The sequence below is a fragment of the Bombus huntii genome, chromosome 3, assembly GCF_024542735.1.
Source record: "Bombus huntii isolate Logan2020A chromosome 3, iyBomHunt1.1, whole genome shotgun sequence".
In the NCBI taxonomy this organism is placed as follows: domain Eukaryota; kingdom Metazoa; phylum Arthropoda; class Insecta; order Hymenoptera; family Apidae; genus Bombus; species Bombus huntii.
The window spans coordinates 918036-938918 of record NC_066240.1 but is presented as its reverse complement, the minus strand read 5'-3'; the positions used below and the strand labels follow the sequence as shown (position 1 = coordinate 938918).

The window sequence follows — 20883 nt, the reverse complement described above, 5'->3', positions numbered from 1 at the left end:
AGAAATCTATAGCTGGTCGTACATCATGTAATATGTAGATCGAAGACCTTTGATTTTATGAGCGCTCACGCCATTTTTATTTATATGTGGTGGGGGGTAACAAAGTGTGCAACATTGTCCGTAGGATTTATAATTATCAAAAGATTGATCAAAAGGAATGCTTAATTTTGCGATGTACTTGTAATACAAATTATGATTATTTGTGAGACAAAATCATATTCTACGCGCAACGTATAAAGTTATTAATGCAATTGCTGGACCTTCCTGTTACTGGTGTCAACTGCAGATTTTTCTACAATTACAACTTGGATAAAATGGATTATCGTCAAAAGGTAAGCACAAATATATTATAATAATTAATAAATGAACATACTTTATTATTTAATTATTAATTGAATATATAATGTATATAACGTCGTCACAAACTATATGTTAAAGATACCCCAAAATTATTTAAAAATTAATGCATAAATTAATTTATAATGTTTTTTGTTTCGATAGTGACTAAACTTGTTCATATATATATCATTAAACAATATTGTAAAGGAAGTACTGTATATTATAATTTTGTTTAATTACTGTTTGTTAGAAAACGGTTTGTGTAAACAATTTTATTATGTTGATATTATATAAATAATGGTATTGTTATATTTTACTTTTAATGTTTAGAGTAATATGTTGTTATAAAATTATGTAATTATGTTTATTACTGAAAAATTTTAGATGTGTGTTTCATATATTGAAATTAAATTTATTGTTTCATCTAGATGATTATACCTTCCCAACAAAATACAAAGAATGATGATGAGGATGACGAAGATTTGGAAGCTTTAAGACTTGCGGCTCTTCAATCATTAAGGACTAAAGACACTGTACATAATAAAAAGCAACCCCCACCACAGAAAACTGTTTCAGATGTAATACAAACATCTCACACATCGTATAAGAGTCAACGACCTTTACGAAGAGGATATTTTCATAACCGAATGCAACAGCGACAGAATGGCGTAAGTTTTTAATTATAGCTATGATACTTATGAATTGACATTTTAGAAATTTTGTTAGCCCTAATCTGACTGTATCTAATTTTTAACAATCAGCTGCTATATATTTTTTAGCAATGTATGTTGAGATAAAATAATTTATAAATATTAATTTAATTGTTTATCAAGCCATTTTAAATATTTTACTGTGAAATTTATTTAAAATCTACCTAAGACAATAGAGGTTTCTATATATTTTATCCAGTCATTATTGATGTTATTATCCATTACAGGAAAATGGAAACTTTTTATATAGAATAGAAGATAGAAAACTATCTTTGTTTTCAATTTTGATTAATTAGTAATTAAAAAGAAATATGTTATTAAGACAATTATGTATATAAGATTATGAACAAAGAATAACATATGTCTTACAATAAATTTTATAAAGAATAGATTATTTAAAATTTAAACATTCTAATTTTGAAATAATGTAATGTATATGCTCATTTTATGTAAATCCTTTTTAAAATCTTGTAAAGGCAAAAATATTGAATAAGATTATGTTTTGAAGTTTATTATTATTAGAAGGCAACTTTAGGTTGTAACATAAATCAATTCGATTAAACTGAATATTTTTCTTTATTTAACCGGAGTTATTTATACTACAATCGAATATATAAAATTTTGTATACTTAGGTAATTTTGTGTACAAAGTTTCATATGATAGAATATTAAATTTACTTATATTATAACTATATATTTTGCATTTCAATTGTTCATAAATACATCAAAATATATTTACTTTTAATAGAAATATTTCAGAATAATATTCTAATGTAAAAAATCATATTATTTTAAACTTTAAGAATTAAAATATTGAAAAATAAGAATTGTTCAAAAGTTTTCTATTATTTTCAGTCTCTACTTTTTTTACAGTGATTAGCCATTTACAGTGCAAACAAAAATAGAATTACATAAAAGATCTCATTTGTGAATAAAATTAAAGTAATATATCTTATAATATCAATAACTTAACAATATTTTACATAATATATAATCTTATATCAACACCTTAATGATGTTCCCATTAAAGAAAATATATCTTTTATGTAAAATGAGTTTCTTGAAGTAATTGTATATTTTATATATTTAATAAAATAAAGTATAATATTTAAATATTATGCTTTAACTATGTATGTCAAATAATATTGGTCTATTTTGTTAGTTTTAAATTAATGCTTTCAATATTGATATATAATAATAGATATATATATATATCTAACTGTTATTACAAAATAATTAAATGTAAAGAGTAAATTTATCAGTTTTATAAAAACTATAGAAGGTTTTAGAAAGAATTATTTACAAATATTTCATATTTCTCATTAAAAAAATTTTTTGTGTAAAATAGTTTTTGAAATTTTAAAAACATCAGTGTTAGTTAGTAATAACTTATTTCATATACAGGTGAATTTTTCTGAATTAGAATTCTTTTTTAGATATTTTTCAAAATTATCTAAAATATCGATTATTCTTTTTTAAAAAAGGGATGTTATGATAATACATTGTTTTATTTTTGGAGTATTAATATAGAATTTTTTGATTCATTCATACACATATTTCTAAATTAATTCGTCATTTTCTATTAAATTCTTTTACATCACATTTCTGAATTAGCTTATTGCCCTAGATACCCTTCTCTCCTTGCTCTTTCTTGCTTGTTTTTATTCAACTTCCTTATCCAGTCTATAGCCTTGTGTGTTGTTTCATTACTATCTTCCATGTACTGATCCCCCATTCTACTTCCTCGCACTTCTTTTTTCATTTTCACCTTTTTCAGTTTCCTTCCAGTATCTGTTCCGTGTCTCCATCAATCCACATCTTACTTGCGCCAGCAATTGCTGACTTTCTTCTTTTCCTTCTCTACTTAAGTATTTGAGCAGTTGTACAGTCTTTATATAGTTGTATCTTTGGTTATATTTTAATTGCATAATCTTATTGTATTGCACTTGTTTTCGTATCTTTTTGTTTCTCTTTTAATTTCCTTGACATGTTTCCCCTCTTTTCCTTCTTAACTGTATTCTTGCTGTGTTAATCCTGTTCATTCTCAGATATTCTTCTCTTTCCTCCGTGGAGGCATTCCTTCACTAGAATCTTTTTCACCTCCCTTTTTACCTCTTCCTTAAATTTTCATGCTTTCACCCTTAACCTGATCCTCACTTTTTTCCCTTAGCCTCCTTCAACACTATGTAGCATAGCATTGAACATAACTAAAGAAGTGATACCTATGCAGAGATATGTTTTACCTACTAAATATTACGACGAGAGTTCTATTTTCAGTATTTCATATATTCTTTGCATATACATTTTAAAATTTTCTGTAAATGCATAAAAATCTGCAGTCTAATCATAATATTATAACTTAATAAAAAACTAATTTAATTATACAGAATATATTGTATACAAACAATATAAAATATAATTTTTCTCTATTTAAAAATATCTTTAATAACATGCATGTTATGAAGTTCTTACAAAATTATTGTTTAATGCATACTATAATTTTTTTTTATTTAAAATACATACCATGAATATAATTCAATTGCACATAACTTTTGATATTTTTAGTGAAATTTGTTATATCAGATAGCAGATATCTCTATGTGTTTAACTTTGCTTAACTCAGCTCAGTTCATTTTCAAAGTCCTTATTACCTTGACTTATTTTGAAGTATTTTTTTGATTATATCACAGATAATTGATACTTTTAAAAATTGAAATTTGTTTCACTATGATACAAATTACAATCTAATATAATATACACAATATTTGATCTGAATTTTGATGAAATTTTAGTTTATGAAGTCGAGAATTATTAATCAAAATTCATATTTCAGTATTTGTTGTTTACAATATGAGAGACATAAGTAACTTGAATAATAGTTTAAATAATGGTAGAAATGAATACAATTATAAAGAAAAGAGTATAGATTAAATTTTTATTACAAATATTTAGTTTATATATAAAGTTAAGTTTTTTTATTAGCAAATATTCTATGAGTTTTATTTAAATATTACATATTGTTTACAGAATGTATATTATCAAAGTCCACGTAATCCAAATTTGATAGCAATAATTCCTCTAGATGAACGTCCTGTGCTGCAGCAAACTGATTTAGCTTGCTCAGTAGAAAAAATTGTTCCCAGTATTGAGTCTTATTCTACTGGTATGTAAAAATAATCTAATATAAATAATAGTCATGTCTTTTACGTTTTCTCTTAAATACTATATAAAAATAATATTTTTAGAAGTAACAAAATTTCATCGTTTCAAAGATAATGGAAGTGGTTCCGACGAAGAAGATAATAAAGAACAAAAAAATACAGTTACAAAATCAGAAAATGTTAAGAAAGATGGTGTAGGTGATAAAATATCCACAATGGTTGAAAATCAGATGGAAACTGTGGAAAACTTAAAAAAGGCTGAGGAAGATCAAGGTGGAGTCAATGATGATGATGATGATATCATTATAATGGCTGATCTTGAAGAGGAAGATAGCTTAGAGCGCTTAATGGATGAAATGGAAAGAGAAATGAATGTTGATAAACCGTCCGAAAGGAAAGAAAAGAAAAGTAACAAAAAAGAAAACAGAGAATCTATGAAAAAAGATGAGATAAATAGGAATATAAGCCAGAAAAACAGAACAGAAGATAGCAATATTCGAAAAGAAAGTTATAGTCCAGCACCAGCAACAATCATCATAAAAAGTGAAAGACGATCTATATCTCCACATACAGTTAATCGAATTTCACAAAAACGTAGATCATTATCACCAAGATCCCGATCAAGAAAGAAATCACCTAAAAGATCTCCTAGAAGATCACCTAGTAGGCAGTCAAAAAAATCTCAGCGAGAAATGACTAGGTATAGATCGCCTCGAAAGTCTCCAGTACGTTATTCTCCGCGATCACGATCACCTAAGCTTTCATCACGATCAAGATCACCACGATTATCACCACGTAGATCTCCAAATAAGTCTCCAATGAGATCACCTATTAAGAGATGTCTGTCTCCAAGAGGAAGATCTCCGAAACTTTCGCCGCATTCCAGATCTCCTAGACCAATACGTTCACCTAAAATATCCATAACTAAGTCTCCGAGGTTGGCCCGTTCACGTTCTCCAAGATTTTCGCCATTGAGATTATCTCCTCAATCTAGGTCACCGCTAAGATCAAGATCACCTAAAATATCTCCAAGACGAATATCACCCTCGCGTAGATTATCACCTAAATCAAAATCTCCTGGGTTATCCCCTCGAAGAGGATCGTCACGTTTAATGTCACCAAAAATATCACCACGAAGAATGTCACCGCGATCGAGGTCACCAAGATTATCACCACGTAGATCACCATGGTCATCACCTAGGAATTCACCTCGTCTATCTCCTAGACGAAAAAGATCTCCAAGATGGTCGCCTAAAGAACTATCTCGAAAACATGGACCACGATCTATTACTCCAGATGGAACATGTAGTCCATCATATGCCAAGGAATCATCCCCGATAATTAAAAGTAGGGTATCTCCAGAAATAAATCGTGTAAAAACAAAACATAAAGAAGAAAGTTTTGAAGATGCTACTATGATAGAAAAAGAAACTGCTGATATAATTAATGATCCTGTATTAGAAGCCAGACGAAGAAAATTTGAATCTACAAAGCCCATAGATCCAATTAATGCAAATAAAAAGATTAAATTAAATAAAAAAGAAAATACAAGTAAGAAGGTAGAATCGCTAGAAGAAGGAGATATTCAGACAGGAAATGTAAGAAAACTTAACAAAATTACAGAGGATTATGATATTCAAGAAACAGATTTATGTTTAGATACTCATTACGAGTTTGAAGAGTTTGAACAAAGCATAGAAAATGCTTCTCCTATTGCTATTACGAGTTCTGTTAATTCATGTTTAGATTTAGAAACTCAAAATCCAGAAAAAGAAAGATCCTCAAAAAAGAAGAAGAAACGCGACAAGGAATTGTATCAAGTGGGAAAATTAAAAAATGAACTTCCTCTTTCTGAACGTATTGGAAAAGATAAGAAGTGTAAGAAGCGTAAAGATGTTATTTCGGATGGATCAAGTGAGGATATGGATGCCATTTTTGAAGATCTAGTAGTTGATAAAGAAAGTGATTTACGAACCGAGTTAAGTAGAAGACGAGCAGAAAGATTAAATAGGACAGTGCCAATTCAATCTGCGAGATTAGTACAGTCTGCTTTTAAGGGAGTTGTTAATGAGTAAGTATTTATGATATACTATATGAATTAAATTTTCTACTACAGAAACATAAAATCTTTCTATTTTTTTTTTTTTTTTTTTTAAGTTAAAAGCTTCTAATAGTATATTTAGTTTAAATGGATATAATTAAATCTTACGGAAATATGAAAAATGCGGAAAAATATTTCCGATGAAAGTTAGATATTAAGAAAGGCAGATGATGTCAATATTTATTTGAATTTATGATAATCTTGGAAAGTCATGGAAACATATACTTTGTTATTGTATATTACTATACCCAATATTGGAGTGTTTTCAAATTTCTACCTACTTGAGTCTTTTGTGTAAGTCATTCTTAAGATATAAATCTTCAAAGTTAATATGTTATCAGCAGTTATGTTATATTGAAGCAGTTATATATGATGTAAAAAGTCAGACTGGATAATCTTCTTGTGGTCTATATAGAGTGATACTCATGATGGTATGAAATTTAAAAGTTGATATCTTGAAAATGTGGTTTGTGCAAGATAGAAATGAGTAATGTTTTGGAAACGTTTCAGTATTAGATACAAGAATATGCAATAAAAAATATAAGTCTTTTAAAATTTAATTATGACTTTTCTGCAGTTTTTTAAGGTTATCACAAGTCAAATAAATAGTAGCATTATAAGTTATTTTTCATGTCCTATAATTTTGGTCCAAAATATTTTTGCATATCTCTTTATATTTTTCAAGCTTTTTAATTGTCTTTATTTCCATAGGACATCTTGTATACTTTTTAAACTTTTACTTACAAAAAGATGTGTATAAATATTCTTGAGAAGTGGTATATTTATGAAAAATACATGCTATATCTGATAAATTAAGATTAACATAATGTATTTTTATTGACATAAAATATTGCTAAACATATTGAAGTGTCGTGTAATTATGATAACTGAGAAAAGATTAATTACATGTATTTGAAACTACATTATATAAAAGCTTTCTGAGAAATTTAACTTCATTATATATTTTTGTATTTGACATTATACATATAAATAACAATAACAATAAGTAGTTTTTTCTGAAATATTTCATAATTAAATTAAATAAAATTTACATTTCCTTTTAATACTGCTTTTATTTTGTATTACATTTCTCTTTTTCTAATGAAATACGTACACATTTATTTATTATCAAAAGTAAACAAGAAACTCTTCAATTTGTTTTGTTATTATATGGACAGTTTAACAAATATGTTTACATAGTTATAAGTGATATACATATGTGTTATATACATATTTGTATAGAGAAAATATCTATATTTTCTTCTTAATATATATCTTTTTGGAATTTTTAACATATTTTTGATATGAAAATGTGATCTTTTTTTCAGAGTTGTCAAAAGTAATGCAAAAGTGAATCAAAGACATTTAGTTAAAGCAGATGAAAAAAGTAAGTAATACATGAAAATTTCTAATTTCTATTAAACTTGTATACTTGTATACTTGTAGACAAAAGCTGTATCATTTGAATTCCCTCTAAATGGTTACACTTCTGTTGACCAATGAAGTTGACCGAATGTGTTTTGTTTTAAAAAAATCCATAGTTCAATATATCATGATGCTCTGAAAGAAATAGATATCAAGCTAATGAACAAAATCATTCTTATACAAATATAAATGCTATATTATTTATACGAATTTACACTGACATAAAGAGAGAAGGTCTGTACGTAGAAGATACCTACATATGTGTGTGTGTCAGAAGTAATCGCAGAAACTATGTAACCGATTTGGATAATTCTTTCATTATTGGAAATTATATTTCTTCTAGATGGACATAAACTATATTTTATTATGCTTGCTCCTCAGAGAACCGAACAATGAACATAAACGCGACTCAAGTTTGATTAACGCAACTTGGTTTCCATAGTATGATTGCGCCTTGCCCGGTCGACAGCCGATAGTCATTTCCTACAAATATTTCTTGAATACTATTTATTATATTGATTTCTGTTATCTATTATTATATTGATTTTTGAATTTCCATTACAAACGACTGTAAATAATCTCGAATCGTGAAGTCAAATTCATGTCAGTTCTACGTGGACGATGTCGTGGGTAACAGCTAGTTCTTTATAAATTGTTGTATATGAATATTGCCAAACTTTTCTTGTTACTTGTGCCTTAATATAGTGAAAAACCCAATGGAATACCATAATAATATGAATATTAATGATAATAATATGATTATATGCATTTTTGACATAATAGCGTAGGGCGTAATATGTAGAGGTGTAAACATTTAGGAACTTTATATACATATATATTTATGGGATAAAAGCTAACTAAGCTATCGATTCGAAATTTTACTAACTGATTTTGACATATTTTACCCTTAAAAAAGTTTTGTTTACCATGATCTTTTATGATATTTGATATAATGTATAATTTACAAATTAAATTACAAATTATATCAATTATTCAAAACATACTTCATTATATCAGTTATTAAAAATTTGACATCAAATATTTGTAAATAGTACCATTTCAGTAAAACAAACAAATTTCAATATTAGAAGTACATCAATAATTTTTTCTTATAAATTAATATAAACATTTCTTAGTTTGATATAATATTTAAATTTATTTTCTTAATTCACATATTTTTATTTTGTAGCTAATCAAAAAGAAGTTCGACGGGTTACAGTTCTTCATAGGTCAATATCTGACATACACGATTCTGAAGGTGTGTATATTTTTATATTACTTATTATTATTATTTTTGTTTCTATTACTTATTATATTGCAAATTTTTGTATATATATGGTCCTAAGTAAAAAATTGTCCATCTTGAAAGAAGATCATAAAAGTATTTATTAGGTATCAAAGTTAAAAAATTGTATATAAAACATATTATAAATTTCGTGTTTATTTGGAAAATATTTTTTTTAGTTTATAAAAAAATAATATTGTGCGTATGTTACAAATTAGTATGCATATATATGAAACAAATTTAAAATATCATTCTAGTATGTATTTTCACATAGATAGTGATTACTTATGAAAATTTTTAATGGCCTTCTTAGTTCATAATATAATCGGTGTGTAAATAAGTTAGTTTTTGATTAGATTTAGTTTTGCAAATTTTTGTTTAATGTGTTATACCTTTTCTTAATAATGTCGTTTTATTTTGTATGTCACCATAATATTCATAAATATGATACTCTTCTTTTTTTCTTAAAAATCCGAAACTTAATCATAAATTTAAAAAAAAAATGTTCGTCATTCAATACAAAATGAATCAGTTATCCATCTCCGATAATTGTGAAAATCAGCATGATCTATATTTCGCGATATATTATAACTTTCTTCCGAAACATTTTTCTGTACCTATCTTTGATATTTTGTTCAAGTATTTGGTCATTTCCAATTAAATTAGTGTATTTATTCAAATAGTATTTGATTTGTGACTAAATTTAATTTGATACTTTAGATACTGTTAAATACTCTTTATAGATTTTTCTCTGTTTTAATATTCCGAATACAAAATACGATGTTTCCTTATTATTTTTATATAATAATAAGGCAGGATAAGTTTCATTTAATGGATAAAAGAGAAAACAGTACTGAATGTGAACTGATGGCATAAATAAAATATGAATGGTAATATGCAAATATCTTTCTGTTTTCGGAACAGAATCGTCTCAATACCGCATTATAGTTCAATGGATGGGATATAAATATCAGTTCGTTCACCTATTCTTCATATGTCGATGTCTTACATATCGCACTTTTATTTCTGAACTGGCAATTAAAAAACATTAGTTTACTAAAAAATGCAGAATTATATATGTTACGGGCGCAATCTGCAGGGCGTAATGACAGAATCGACTTTACTCGGGCAATGTCAGTCGGAGATTTTTATACGCTCTATCCAATACCGATACATATATACCTCGTTTTAAAAGGAATGGTAGGACTGAGATGAATAAAACAGGAACAACTTAGTGCGACGCTGCCTACGTGAGTTTATTATTGTCCACAATGTCCATTTTAGACCTGGCAAAGTTTCCAAAGAAATAATCATTTCCAGCACTGCTTTGTACGAAGCACTAAAAGCGAATTCACGGTAGATCTGTTTACAGCACGTTCTGTAAACTTGGAAAATGATGAACTTGCGTGGTTTTGCTTTTACATTCGTCCGTAGTGGCGATTGTACAATGAATGCCGAGTACCCTCGGTGTCGCAGCCACGCAGAAAGTCAGAGGCCGCTGTGTTTTATCTCTTCCTAGAACCCAGGCAATCGCAATCGCAAGATGTCAGGACCGCTGGCTCACACACCATGCGGATGAGGGCTTAATTTATAGCACTCTTAAGTTTGATGCCTGCTTTTCCATAGTCGAAGGTGACGAAGGACAGGCGATCGCCCCGGGCGTTCGAACTTCGTCTTTTCTTACTGCTTACCTAGTGGTACGCAATGTCAATTTTGCTCATATTATTGGTCTACGTTTGCTATTCAATTATTTCTTCGGAATATACCAGGCAGCGAAGCGATCTGTAATGCTGACATTGCCGGCTTTGTATTGTAAAGTCGATTATCTTCTGCTGATTGCACCCGTATATGTGCATATAACATAATAACGTATTTTATTTTAGACAGCATGTTTTTACATTGGCCTATCTTTTTATTCAAACTTCCTTGTTAACAATTTACTGACCGCTAGCGGTTTAACAGCATACGCACGTCCGACCGGCAGCTCAGGCGCAGATTCTCCCTGGCGCCGGCTCTGTTTCGGTTTAGACTCTCCAATACCATTCTTTTCGTTCATCGCAAACGGTAAGTTTTCCGAATTGGTATAAAACTGTGGGAGCTTACAAAGCAACGCAACTGATGCAACTGAGCAAGATACCTTAGTACTAAATAACAAATTACTGCTCCAATAATGAGAAAGATTGTCGGCGACAAAAAGCTGATTAATAGGCTATCGGTCGGTAAAGTGTTAAAACCAATCATTAAATTTCTTGATCCTATTTCGTTTTCCTCGTATACGCTAGAAAGTTTTTATGTACGTACATATTTACAAAATAGTAAAGTTTTAATTTTGGGTAAATGGTTTAAAAAAGACGTCTTGAACAACATTTACTTGTTCCGTGATGCAGATTACAGAAATGATACATTTTGCTATGATATTATTTGAAATTTTTTAGTCAACTCTACAAAACATAAATAAAGCAACACATATTTGAATTTTTTAGAATCCAGAGGATTAGGAACCCGAAATAATTAAAATCGGTCATGTAATTTTCCAGATGTTGAAAATACAAATATATTTTTATTTATACTGATCACCTTCACACAAATACATTGTAGATAGATTCCAAAGGTACAGATGAACATTTTTGTCATTTTGTTACGTTAGTGAAGTAAATTAATTTCTTTAGTTTTATACATACACACAAACTTTAATCAATTTCTTCAAAGTATTCAATATTTTGAACAGTTTATAGGTTGTATATGTTGATTTTGTTATGTTTTGTTTTCAATATGTCCTATAATTATTATGAAAAAGCTTAGTATGTAGACAATTAAAAACTCACGCTGATTAAAGATACGACATAGGCATATTTTAAAAATTTAATAACTAAGAAGATATTTTTAATCACGTTGTTACTTTATTGAGTTTGATACGTTAATAAATAAGTTTCATATATGCAATTTATTTTTGTAACTATTAGTCCTATGATTATTGATATTGCATTTAGGAAAGGAAAACACCAAGGATAGACTTAACTACTTTAAAATTACATTTTTTGGAGAAATAGTTATTTTTTACATATTTCGTCGTTTTATATTTATGCAAAATTTTATAAGAATTAACATGTCTAGACTGAAACATTTCTTGCATGAACATTTGTATAGTATATTTACATGGTTGATATATTTAGATACACTAATAGTATATTATAATGGTGAGTAATAATATAAAAAGAAACAAATATATAAATTGTTTTCATTTTGTGTATTTTTTATATAAATATATATCTGTGTTTTTTTTGCAGATGAAAGTACTCTAGATTCAAAGGTGCCTGTGCGTTTTAGACTTGGTCTCAATAAACAAGTACAAGATACTAGAGAGTCAAAAGTTTCACGAAAGACATCTAAAAGACAGGGTCGCAAGGTAAACCATAAAATTAATTTGGCTGTAACAAATGCAGAACATATTTTATAGTATAAAAATTATACCTTACAACATGTACATAATTCGCATATTCAACATCTTTTGGAAACATAATACTTACACATAATTTTGATATTGTAACATTTCAACTGCTTAAGTTTACAGCGTGCTAGTATTTTTGAGTTTTTTGAAATTAATTGTATTGGATATTTTGAATATTATTGTTAACAATTTGCTTAAATAATTAGAAACATAAAAATTCTCGAATTAAATAAATATATGTAGTTTAGATTTACAGTAACACATTCATCCAGAAACTTTTTTGTCATAGCATGCATAAAAAGTATTAAGGAAAACAATACAATTGAATTTAATTATGATAAATGATCTTTAATATTAGGAAATATTTTATCATTTTTAAAGATACAAATATATATGTTAATGTTTAGCATTTAAATAGTTGATTCATTTTTTTAATAATATCATTTTCACGTTGTACGACGCAAAGAATGATTAATAATTTTAAATATTTATCTCATATTGCAATTCTTGTATACATGAAAATATTAAACATATTTCATATTAAAAAACTTGAAAGTACAAAATAAATATTAATTTTTCATCAAATGTGGTACATTTTATAATATAGTGAGATATATTTAAATGCATAATCAACAAGTTTATTTATAATTCATACTCTTTTACAATTACATCAATGTTCCTCTATTTTGTTATTATGTACCTATAATCTTATTATAGCGATTGTGTTGTAACTAAATGAAAGAATATTATTTTTCCCCATTATAATCTCATGACATAAAAATAATGTAATTAATATATTTGTATAAATGTTTATTATTTATATTTAAATAATTAATTTCATAGTTACAACTACCTAAAAGTTTTCAATAGTTTCAAAAATAAAATTACTCTAAATAAATATTTCTATAAATTGAATATTTCTTTTAAATTTACAAAATGTAAATATTTATACATTAGTAGCAATTATGTGTATCATTAATTTTAAAACTGAATATTTTTAAGCTTAATGGATTAAATATGCTTTCAAACAAGTTTCAAAATGAATGTACAGTATCGTTGCTGCAATCAGTCCCCTTTTTATGTTTTTAATATTTCATAATTTATTATCAGTCTATTATTTATTAAGTATGATATCTTTTAAATAGAAGCATTAAAATAATTTAATGACACAACCAAATTTTGTAAATAATATGAAAAATTCAGAAGTAATACTTAATTTTTAAATAATTATTCATATTTTTCTAATTTAAAATAATTGTATGATGCATTGTGACATGTGTGTCAAATATATTTTATATAGCCACATATTTTATATAGTTTAAAAAGCAGGCTATGATTATACTACAAATGTTCAAAATATTTGTTTGTATTATAAATATTTCATTTTATATTAAGATGTTTTTCTAGATCTATTATTTGTTTTCTTTTGTAAACAAAGAAACATTAGGTACAGCGCTACACATATTGGAAGCGCGGATATACTAAATGTAATGGATTCAAATGTGTATTAAAGATACATGTGTATATATGTAATTAAATAAATATCTGTTTTAATCCGCGTAGTTTTTGATACACGAGTACATATGTATTAACATATTCAGATTTTGTATTTCGTGTAATTATTAGTGAATAATAAACACCTCGCCCCTGAATATTTAAGTGCATTTATGCAGATAATTTGCGAAAAGGATGTATGCGTGATATTTTAGGTTGCAAGTAACAATAAAAAACAACATAATGTCGGTTTCGTCCTGTATAAATGATGAAGGCAAGCATAAATAAATACCTATTCAACAACTTCAAAACTTGCTAAAAAAAATTTAATGATATCAGCAACACCGATTGTATCAAAATGATATTCTTCAAGCATGCTGGAAATATTGTTACGATAAAAGGGAACCATCTGTTATCAGAAAATGTTAATAGATTAGTTCCTTTTATACCAAAATACACGACTATTTGACTAAACTTTGTTGAGCGAAATTATGTTCTTTTGTATTGCTATCTGCAACCTAGAATATCATATATTTGTTTTGCGAATTACTTGCGTAAATGTGCTTAAACAGTGGGGTATTTTGTATATGTATATATAAAAGTTTTGTTATATATATCTGTTATATACATCCGTATCCGTTTTGTTATATATATCCGTTTCTGAAAGAACGGATGAATATAAAGTTGACTTTCTTTTAAAAGAATTAATGAAACAGGAAGTCATCTGTCCTCAGCCTCGAATCGAGTCAATAAATGATCTTAATTGTTAAACTTAATCGTTGTACATACTCGTACGCTCTTTCACTGCCTTTTGGCATTTAATATTAGTTTAAGTTCTTTTGTTATCTTAGTTATCTTAATTTAATTGCGTTTTATGACAATAAACTCAAATGGTTTGTTCATCACTCGTCTCCTGTTTTGATCATGTTCATTTCGTATCGTTCTTTTCATTCTTACCCTTGACGTATCGTTGGCAATCCAACACCCGATTCCGAAACAACCAATTCCGAACACCCTCCTTCCTTACAAATATTAGGACTTGAGAATTAAGAAGATGCTAACCAGAGCTGAATGAGAAACAAGTAACTACTTGAAGAGCATAGCGTGTATTAGATTACCTTAAATAGGTTTAAGAATTGTAGGTCCAGGAAAATATCTACATGCAAGGTCAAGAAAATATATTAAGAGATGTGTATTCAGAGGTGTATTCAGAGATATATTCTATAAAACAGATGGCACAGGTCTAGAGCGATCATGCAGTAAAAATCTTTTGGTAAGAAACATCCAATTTTTGAACGAATATCGAAGCATTTTCTTGTCGAAAAAATTTTACAAATATAGGGACGGACAAATATAAAGGTTTCATTGTATAAAATATGAATATGTTAATACACGTATATTCATATAGTTTGATACACGAGTTTACTCACGTATTAAAAACTACATAAATCAAAGTACGAATATATTAATTACGAGCTCTATTACATACACAATACATACATATTATGTAGCATTGTAACCAGCTTCAAAAGTAGTTTGAAAACAAAAAATTACAGGTATCCCCCGTATAACAAGGTAGTTGGGTTACGAAAAGATGTTGCTATGTTCAAACTTATGTTATGCGAAACAAAAAGTATACAATAACTAGTACATAGTATAATTTATAGATTTCTAGTACAAAAAATAGGGGTAGATTCCAAAAATTAACAGAAATTTACAATTTTCGTTTCATAACTAAGAGAAATATATTTGTTAATATAATCAATAATTAATTGAAAATATTACACATTAATATTGTATAATCTTCATCATACACCATTAAACAAAGGAGTTTTTTCTTGCAAAATTGTCTTCTGAACTTCGTTAATTTATGTATGATTTCTATTTATGTTAGTCATAAAAAATATCATCGATTGTTTATTAGAAAAGCTTCAGGTTGCTAGTTTCCTATAGCGAATATCTTTCGAATATAAAGGATTAATACTTTACGAACTAAAAATGAATTAAAAATTTCACTATTTAAAGATTCCATATGTAAATCTGAGATAAGACACATGTTTGCTCGAAAGAAAAATATCGAATGATGGTGCTTGCACTTATAAATTTCCACTACATTCCGTTCTATAAGGCAGTTGGATTTCCCAATTTCTCGAACCGCGTTAACCAAATTCGTGTAATATGAAAGACGGAGGATACCTGTATATAGCAGAAATCGGAAATAATTGCTAAAAGAAATTGTTAAGAAAAGTGGTAATAGATAAAGTTCAAAGTCATTTAGCAAATATTAAATAAAATACTAAATTAATCTTTTTCTAATAATATTTACTTATGATGAAGTTAGAAACAGTTCATGTTACAAATTTAATTGAATATTATTTCTGTTGGAAGATGATAAACGTACATATTTTTTTTTTGTTTAGGAATAGAGTAAAAGCGTGTTCTCCTGACATATTTATATGAAGAGTGCATAGCTGTTCATCTTACCTCCTATTCTATTATCATCATATGAAGATAAGATCTATTAAAAGTTTAATTGTATAAAAAATTGCACTCATGTAGAGGAGATATCTGTTTTATTTGACATGTGACCTAACATAAAGATGAAAAGATAACATTCTTCTAGAAGACAATATCAATATTTCAAAATACTTTATGTATGATTGTATCTAATTATTTATTGTTAAGCATTATAGTAGATAGTTGATTACATGTGATTGTAATTCATTTGTTGTGTTAAAGTATTTGTAAATAATTTACATCAGTCACTCATTTAATAAATAAGCATCATTAATAATCCCAAAGTCACCTTTTGTAAACCTAAGTATATTATTATTTTAAAAATTCTATATAAAAGAATCAATCAATTGTAAATAAGAATATTGTTAATAAGCGTGTACAAGGTGAAAAATAAGTTGTATATCATGTAAATTGAGTTAATATTATTAAGGCACTGAATATATTATATAAAGTGACCTATAGCAACAGAAGAGTGATTTTATTAAAATATATTTTTTACACTACATAGTTCGAAAATAACAAACACGAATTTTTTAAGATAACTAAGAAATGCAGTGTATTTTAAAATGGCTTTTCTTCACTTGTTATTTCATACTTGAATTATAAACATATAGTGTAAATGATTATTGTATTTAAGCAGGTAAAAAAGAGTGTATCTTTTTCTGCAAATATTTAGTGCTTATGTGTAAAATTATGCTACTTATAGTATTATGATTCAGTTACTACAATTATACAATTTCAGAACTAAAGTATTCAGTAAGTTGCATTATTCTACATTTTCATTACAGTCTCTACTGTATTAGTAAAAAAGATCTATGTGATTCTTTTCTTGTATTTTACATGATATTAATTAAGACTCTGTTGAATAATTAGATCTTATTATTACAACTATATTTTTATGAATAGCATGTAAAATACATATTGAAAGTAAATTATTATCATGTGTTACCAATAAGCTGAGATAGTAGCCAATATACTTACAAATGTAAACTTAGATTATTTCAGATATTATATTGCATAAATAAGATAGCATACTTCATAGTATCTATGAAGGTGTAAGTGTTATTTTTAACTGAATAAAAAAATGATAACTACATTTATATGAACTTTTTTTGATAGAAATTTTGATATAAAAAATATTGCGATACCTCAGAATAAATTCAGAATACACGTAGGGATACATGGATACATGTAGGGAACTTAGTTCTTTAAATCATCACATGCGTGCTATGATTTATATTTTGTTGGTCATATCATAATGATACAACTTTAAGTGTAGATTAAGAATGCAGCATAATGCTTTATTAGTCAGTCAAATTATGTTTCTTGCACTCTTCCACTTATATGCTTCTATATGCATATGTTTTAAATACCAACTCCAAGAGTTGAATAGTAGACATATTATTGTTATAAATATAAAATAACTCACAAAAGACTTGCAATTGTTGAATTTATCTATCGTACAAAATGTGATACACACCAAGACTTTTACAGTCTTATTAATAATAAGCAAATCACTTATTGTAGAATAACACAGGCAATTCTTCAAATTTATCTAAAAATCCATTATAAAATAAATATAATGCACGTTTTATTTATATAAAAATTGATTTTTAATATATTTTATTTTACATATATACCTTAATTTGTTTTCCTTAATTTTTACACATACTTTGGATACCTTCAACATAAGATGAATATCATACTAAATGTATATAATATCTGTGAAAATTCTTTTACGTACTTTATCTGTAAGTGTTATTCTATAATAAGACTGTAATTAATCTGTAAATTTAATTACTACTGTTACAATGTTTGGTTTATTTGTCTAATTTTTGTCATTATAGTAAATACAGATGGAACTGCATAAAATTTTCTTGAGTAATTTATAAGCACGCATGGCGAAAATAAAAATCATTCGTGCATTCATTTGTGTTTGGTGTTCTTTTATATTACTATATGTTTATAAAATTTTACTATTATGTATTTGAATGTATCACTGTGGATCTAATTTTTTCGTCCATCTGTAATTTGCTACATAAGTTATTCTTATTATTGCGTATGACTGTACTATTTGTATAATTATGTACTTGTACTTACATTTTTTTACAAAATAACGTATAGGTTTTAGATTGTTTAGACATAACAAAATACAAACTTCAAGTATTAATATGAAGTAAGTTCAGTGATATTTAATTCATATATTATTTAATATAAATCAAAACTCTTATTTCAGAAAAGTATAAAATAAAATATTTTTTACTTAATTGGTCTAATTTTATTTTCCATTACCTTAACATTTGAAAAGAAATAAAATACATATTTTATGAAATATATGGACGATTGTAATTTTTAATTAAATTAAAAGATCACAACCTACATAGAAAATCAGGAAAAATGAAATGTCTTAAGTTTTTTCTATGTGGTTTTCTCTTATTTTAGGGAAATTATAATTTTTGAAAATGGTATCACTTAATATTTATTACATAAAGAATTTTATGTAAGAAACTTGTTTTATCATTTTTATAAAACAAATCTTGAAGAAACTTATCGTTTTTAACTTACAACATATAATTTAACTAGAAATTTAAATAACAGAAAATTTTTAAGCTAGGTAGTCGCTGTTCATATTTCAATATTAATTAAAATGCATTGTGTATGAAATTAACTTGGTTAACTGAAACGAACTTTTTTCACTTTTGAATACAAAATGTTTTTTCCCCGCTCTATAGCAATTATTTTTTTGTATTAATTAAACCTTTTGCTACTTGTTATTTTTCTCTTGAAAAGAAATATGTAAGTTAGTGCAAAGAAAAGGAATTTTACTGAGAAGTTGACAAATTATTATATTTCGATGTAAAAAATGACAATATTTTATAACGTAATAAAAATAAATATTGTGAACAGTAAAATAGACGTAAAAAGTAATATAAATAACATTTTAGTGTATGTTATATAATACCAATTGTAATAGATGCATATTTAAAAATAATTTCGCGTAAAAAAATAATATTATGATATTTTAATGTTATTTGTATTTATTTATTGGTAAGTTGATTGTTTAACACAGTAAACGAAAAAAAAGAACATAAGAAACGTTAATTTCACTTGTCCTTATAAATTTTGTAAGCCTTATTTTATAAAAAGAAACAGTTTGCATTTTTACATAAATTGCTTTTATTTAACACTTCTGTACAGAGTGCTAGAAAAGTAAGTGTAACGACCGTCACAGTAATTTTTCCATGTAAACGAATCTCTGTGAAGTATTATTTCTAGAAAAAACAAAAATAATCTAACAATGTACGTCCTTACTAAAAAAATCTTCATTGTAATATTAAATTTTGTTTCCTAAATTATCTCTTATTTCTTACTACTATACGTACTTACTACCTTTTGTTTCGCAGCAATTAATGATTCTGTTCACTCACCGATAAATTTTATAAGATTTATTATTTCACTAAAGATTATCAGTGAATCAACATTATTATAATAACACATAAAATAGTACAGATAAATACCACTCATTAGACTTTACCATCTTCTAAAAGAAAGTAACATGTGTTAAAGAAACAATCGCAAATTGGTATCCTAATAATATTTCGTAATTTTTTAATTGAAATATCTTCTCAAAACTAGTGCTTTTTGGTATAAACGAATTAATAAATCTTTTACAGGGAGTGACGAATAATTTGATTAATACATTAAAAAATACCTATATGAATTATGATTAAAAAAAATTAATTTGACCATTATACGACCTCTACGCATCAAGCTATAAAAAACTAATTATATAAAATTATTCTTTTCTTAAAAGTATATAATTTTTATCTAAAGAACTTCCCGGTATAATTAACAGTTTCAACAATATTTCAGGTTTTAGCTGTTCTAAAATCGACTTTAAGAACGAAGAAATTAATTTTTTAGAAAGAATCGTGTCGGATCAAATTGGAAAAAGTCATATTTTGCATTTGATTGATTTACTTTTTGGTCCATGTTTATTGCATTTTATTTAAATAAATTTTATACTTTTAGTTAAGCATAAAACTGTCAGAGCAACATAATAATGAATCGGTGAATATGAACAATTGCTTGTTTGTCTTCTTATTTTGATTATACATTATATTAAAAACCTGTACTCTACGTTAGCCTATATTATAATAAGTTAAATCACGGAAAATATTTCAACATAATGTGCGTTTAAAGTGATACTTGAAATATAGACTAAGTAATAGTAGAGGTAACAATATAATTTGATAAAATAAATAATTCCGATTTTTGCGTTTTGAAAATTATTCCAAAATACATTCCATTCTTTTTTATATAGTATTTTTGCGTATTTTATATAGGATTATTTAGAGTATAATGAAAAAATATTTTGTCAATAAATATTTTATGAAAATTTG

The 20883-nt window shown here is 26.5% G+C and overlaps 1 protein-coding gene across 2 annotated transcripts; it reads left to right on the top strand.

The window, feature by feature from the left end:
* The first annotated feature begins 72 nt into the window (after positions 1-72).
* Positions 73-18747, top strand: LOC126864186 (neurofilament heavy polypeptide-like). 2 transcript variants are annotated; one of them, XM_050615233.1, is made up of 8 exons: positions 73-332; positions 768-1007; positions 4077-4212; positions 4295-6281; positions 7640-7698; positions 8926-8994; positions 12309-12427; positions 16384-18747. In XM_050615233.1, exons 1-8 carry the CDS (start codon positions 246-248, stop codon positions 16387-16389), a joined length of 2703 nt encoding a protein of 900 aa, XP_050471190.1. In that variant the 5' UTR covers positions 73-245; the 3' UTR covers positions 16390-18747. The 2 variants fall into 2 exon arrangements, with proteins under 2 accessions (XP_050471190.1, XP_050471189.1); XM_050615232.1 differs by lacking the exon at positions 16384-18747 and having other exon boundaries at positions 12309-14868.
* Positions 18748-20883: the final 2136 nt, after the last annotated feature.

Bases quoted from the DNA above. Each gene is read 5' to 3' on its own strand.
- LOC126864186 (XM_050615232.1), top strand. From the start codon at position 246: ATGCAATTGCTGGACCTTCCTGTTACTGGTGTCAACTGCAGATTTTTC. The intron at 4,213-4,294 runs GTATGTAAAAAT...TAATATTTTTAG, and splicing joins TATTGAGTCTTATTCTACTG to AAGTAACAAAATTTCATCGT. The intron at 8,995-12,308 runs GTGTGTATATTT...TTTTTTTTGCAG, and splicing joins TGACATACACGATTCTGAAG to ATGAAAGTACTCTAGATTCA.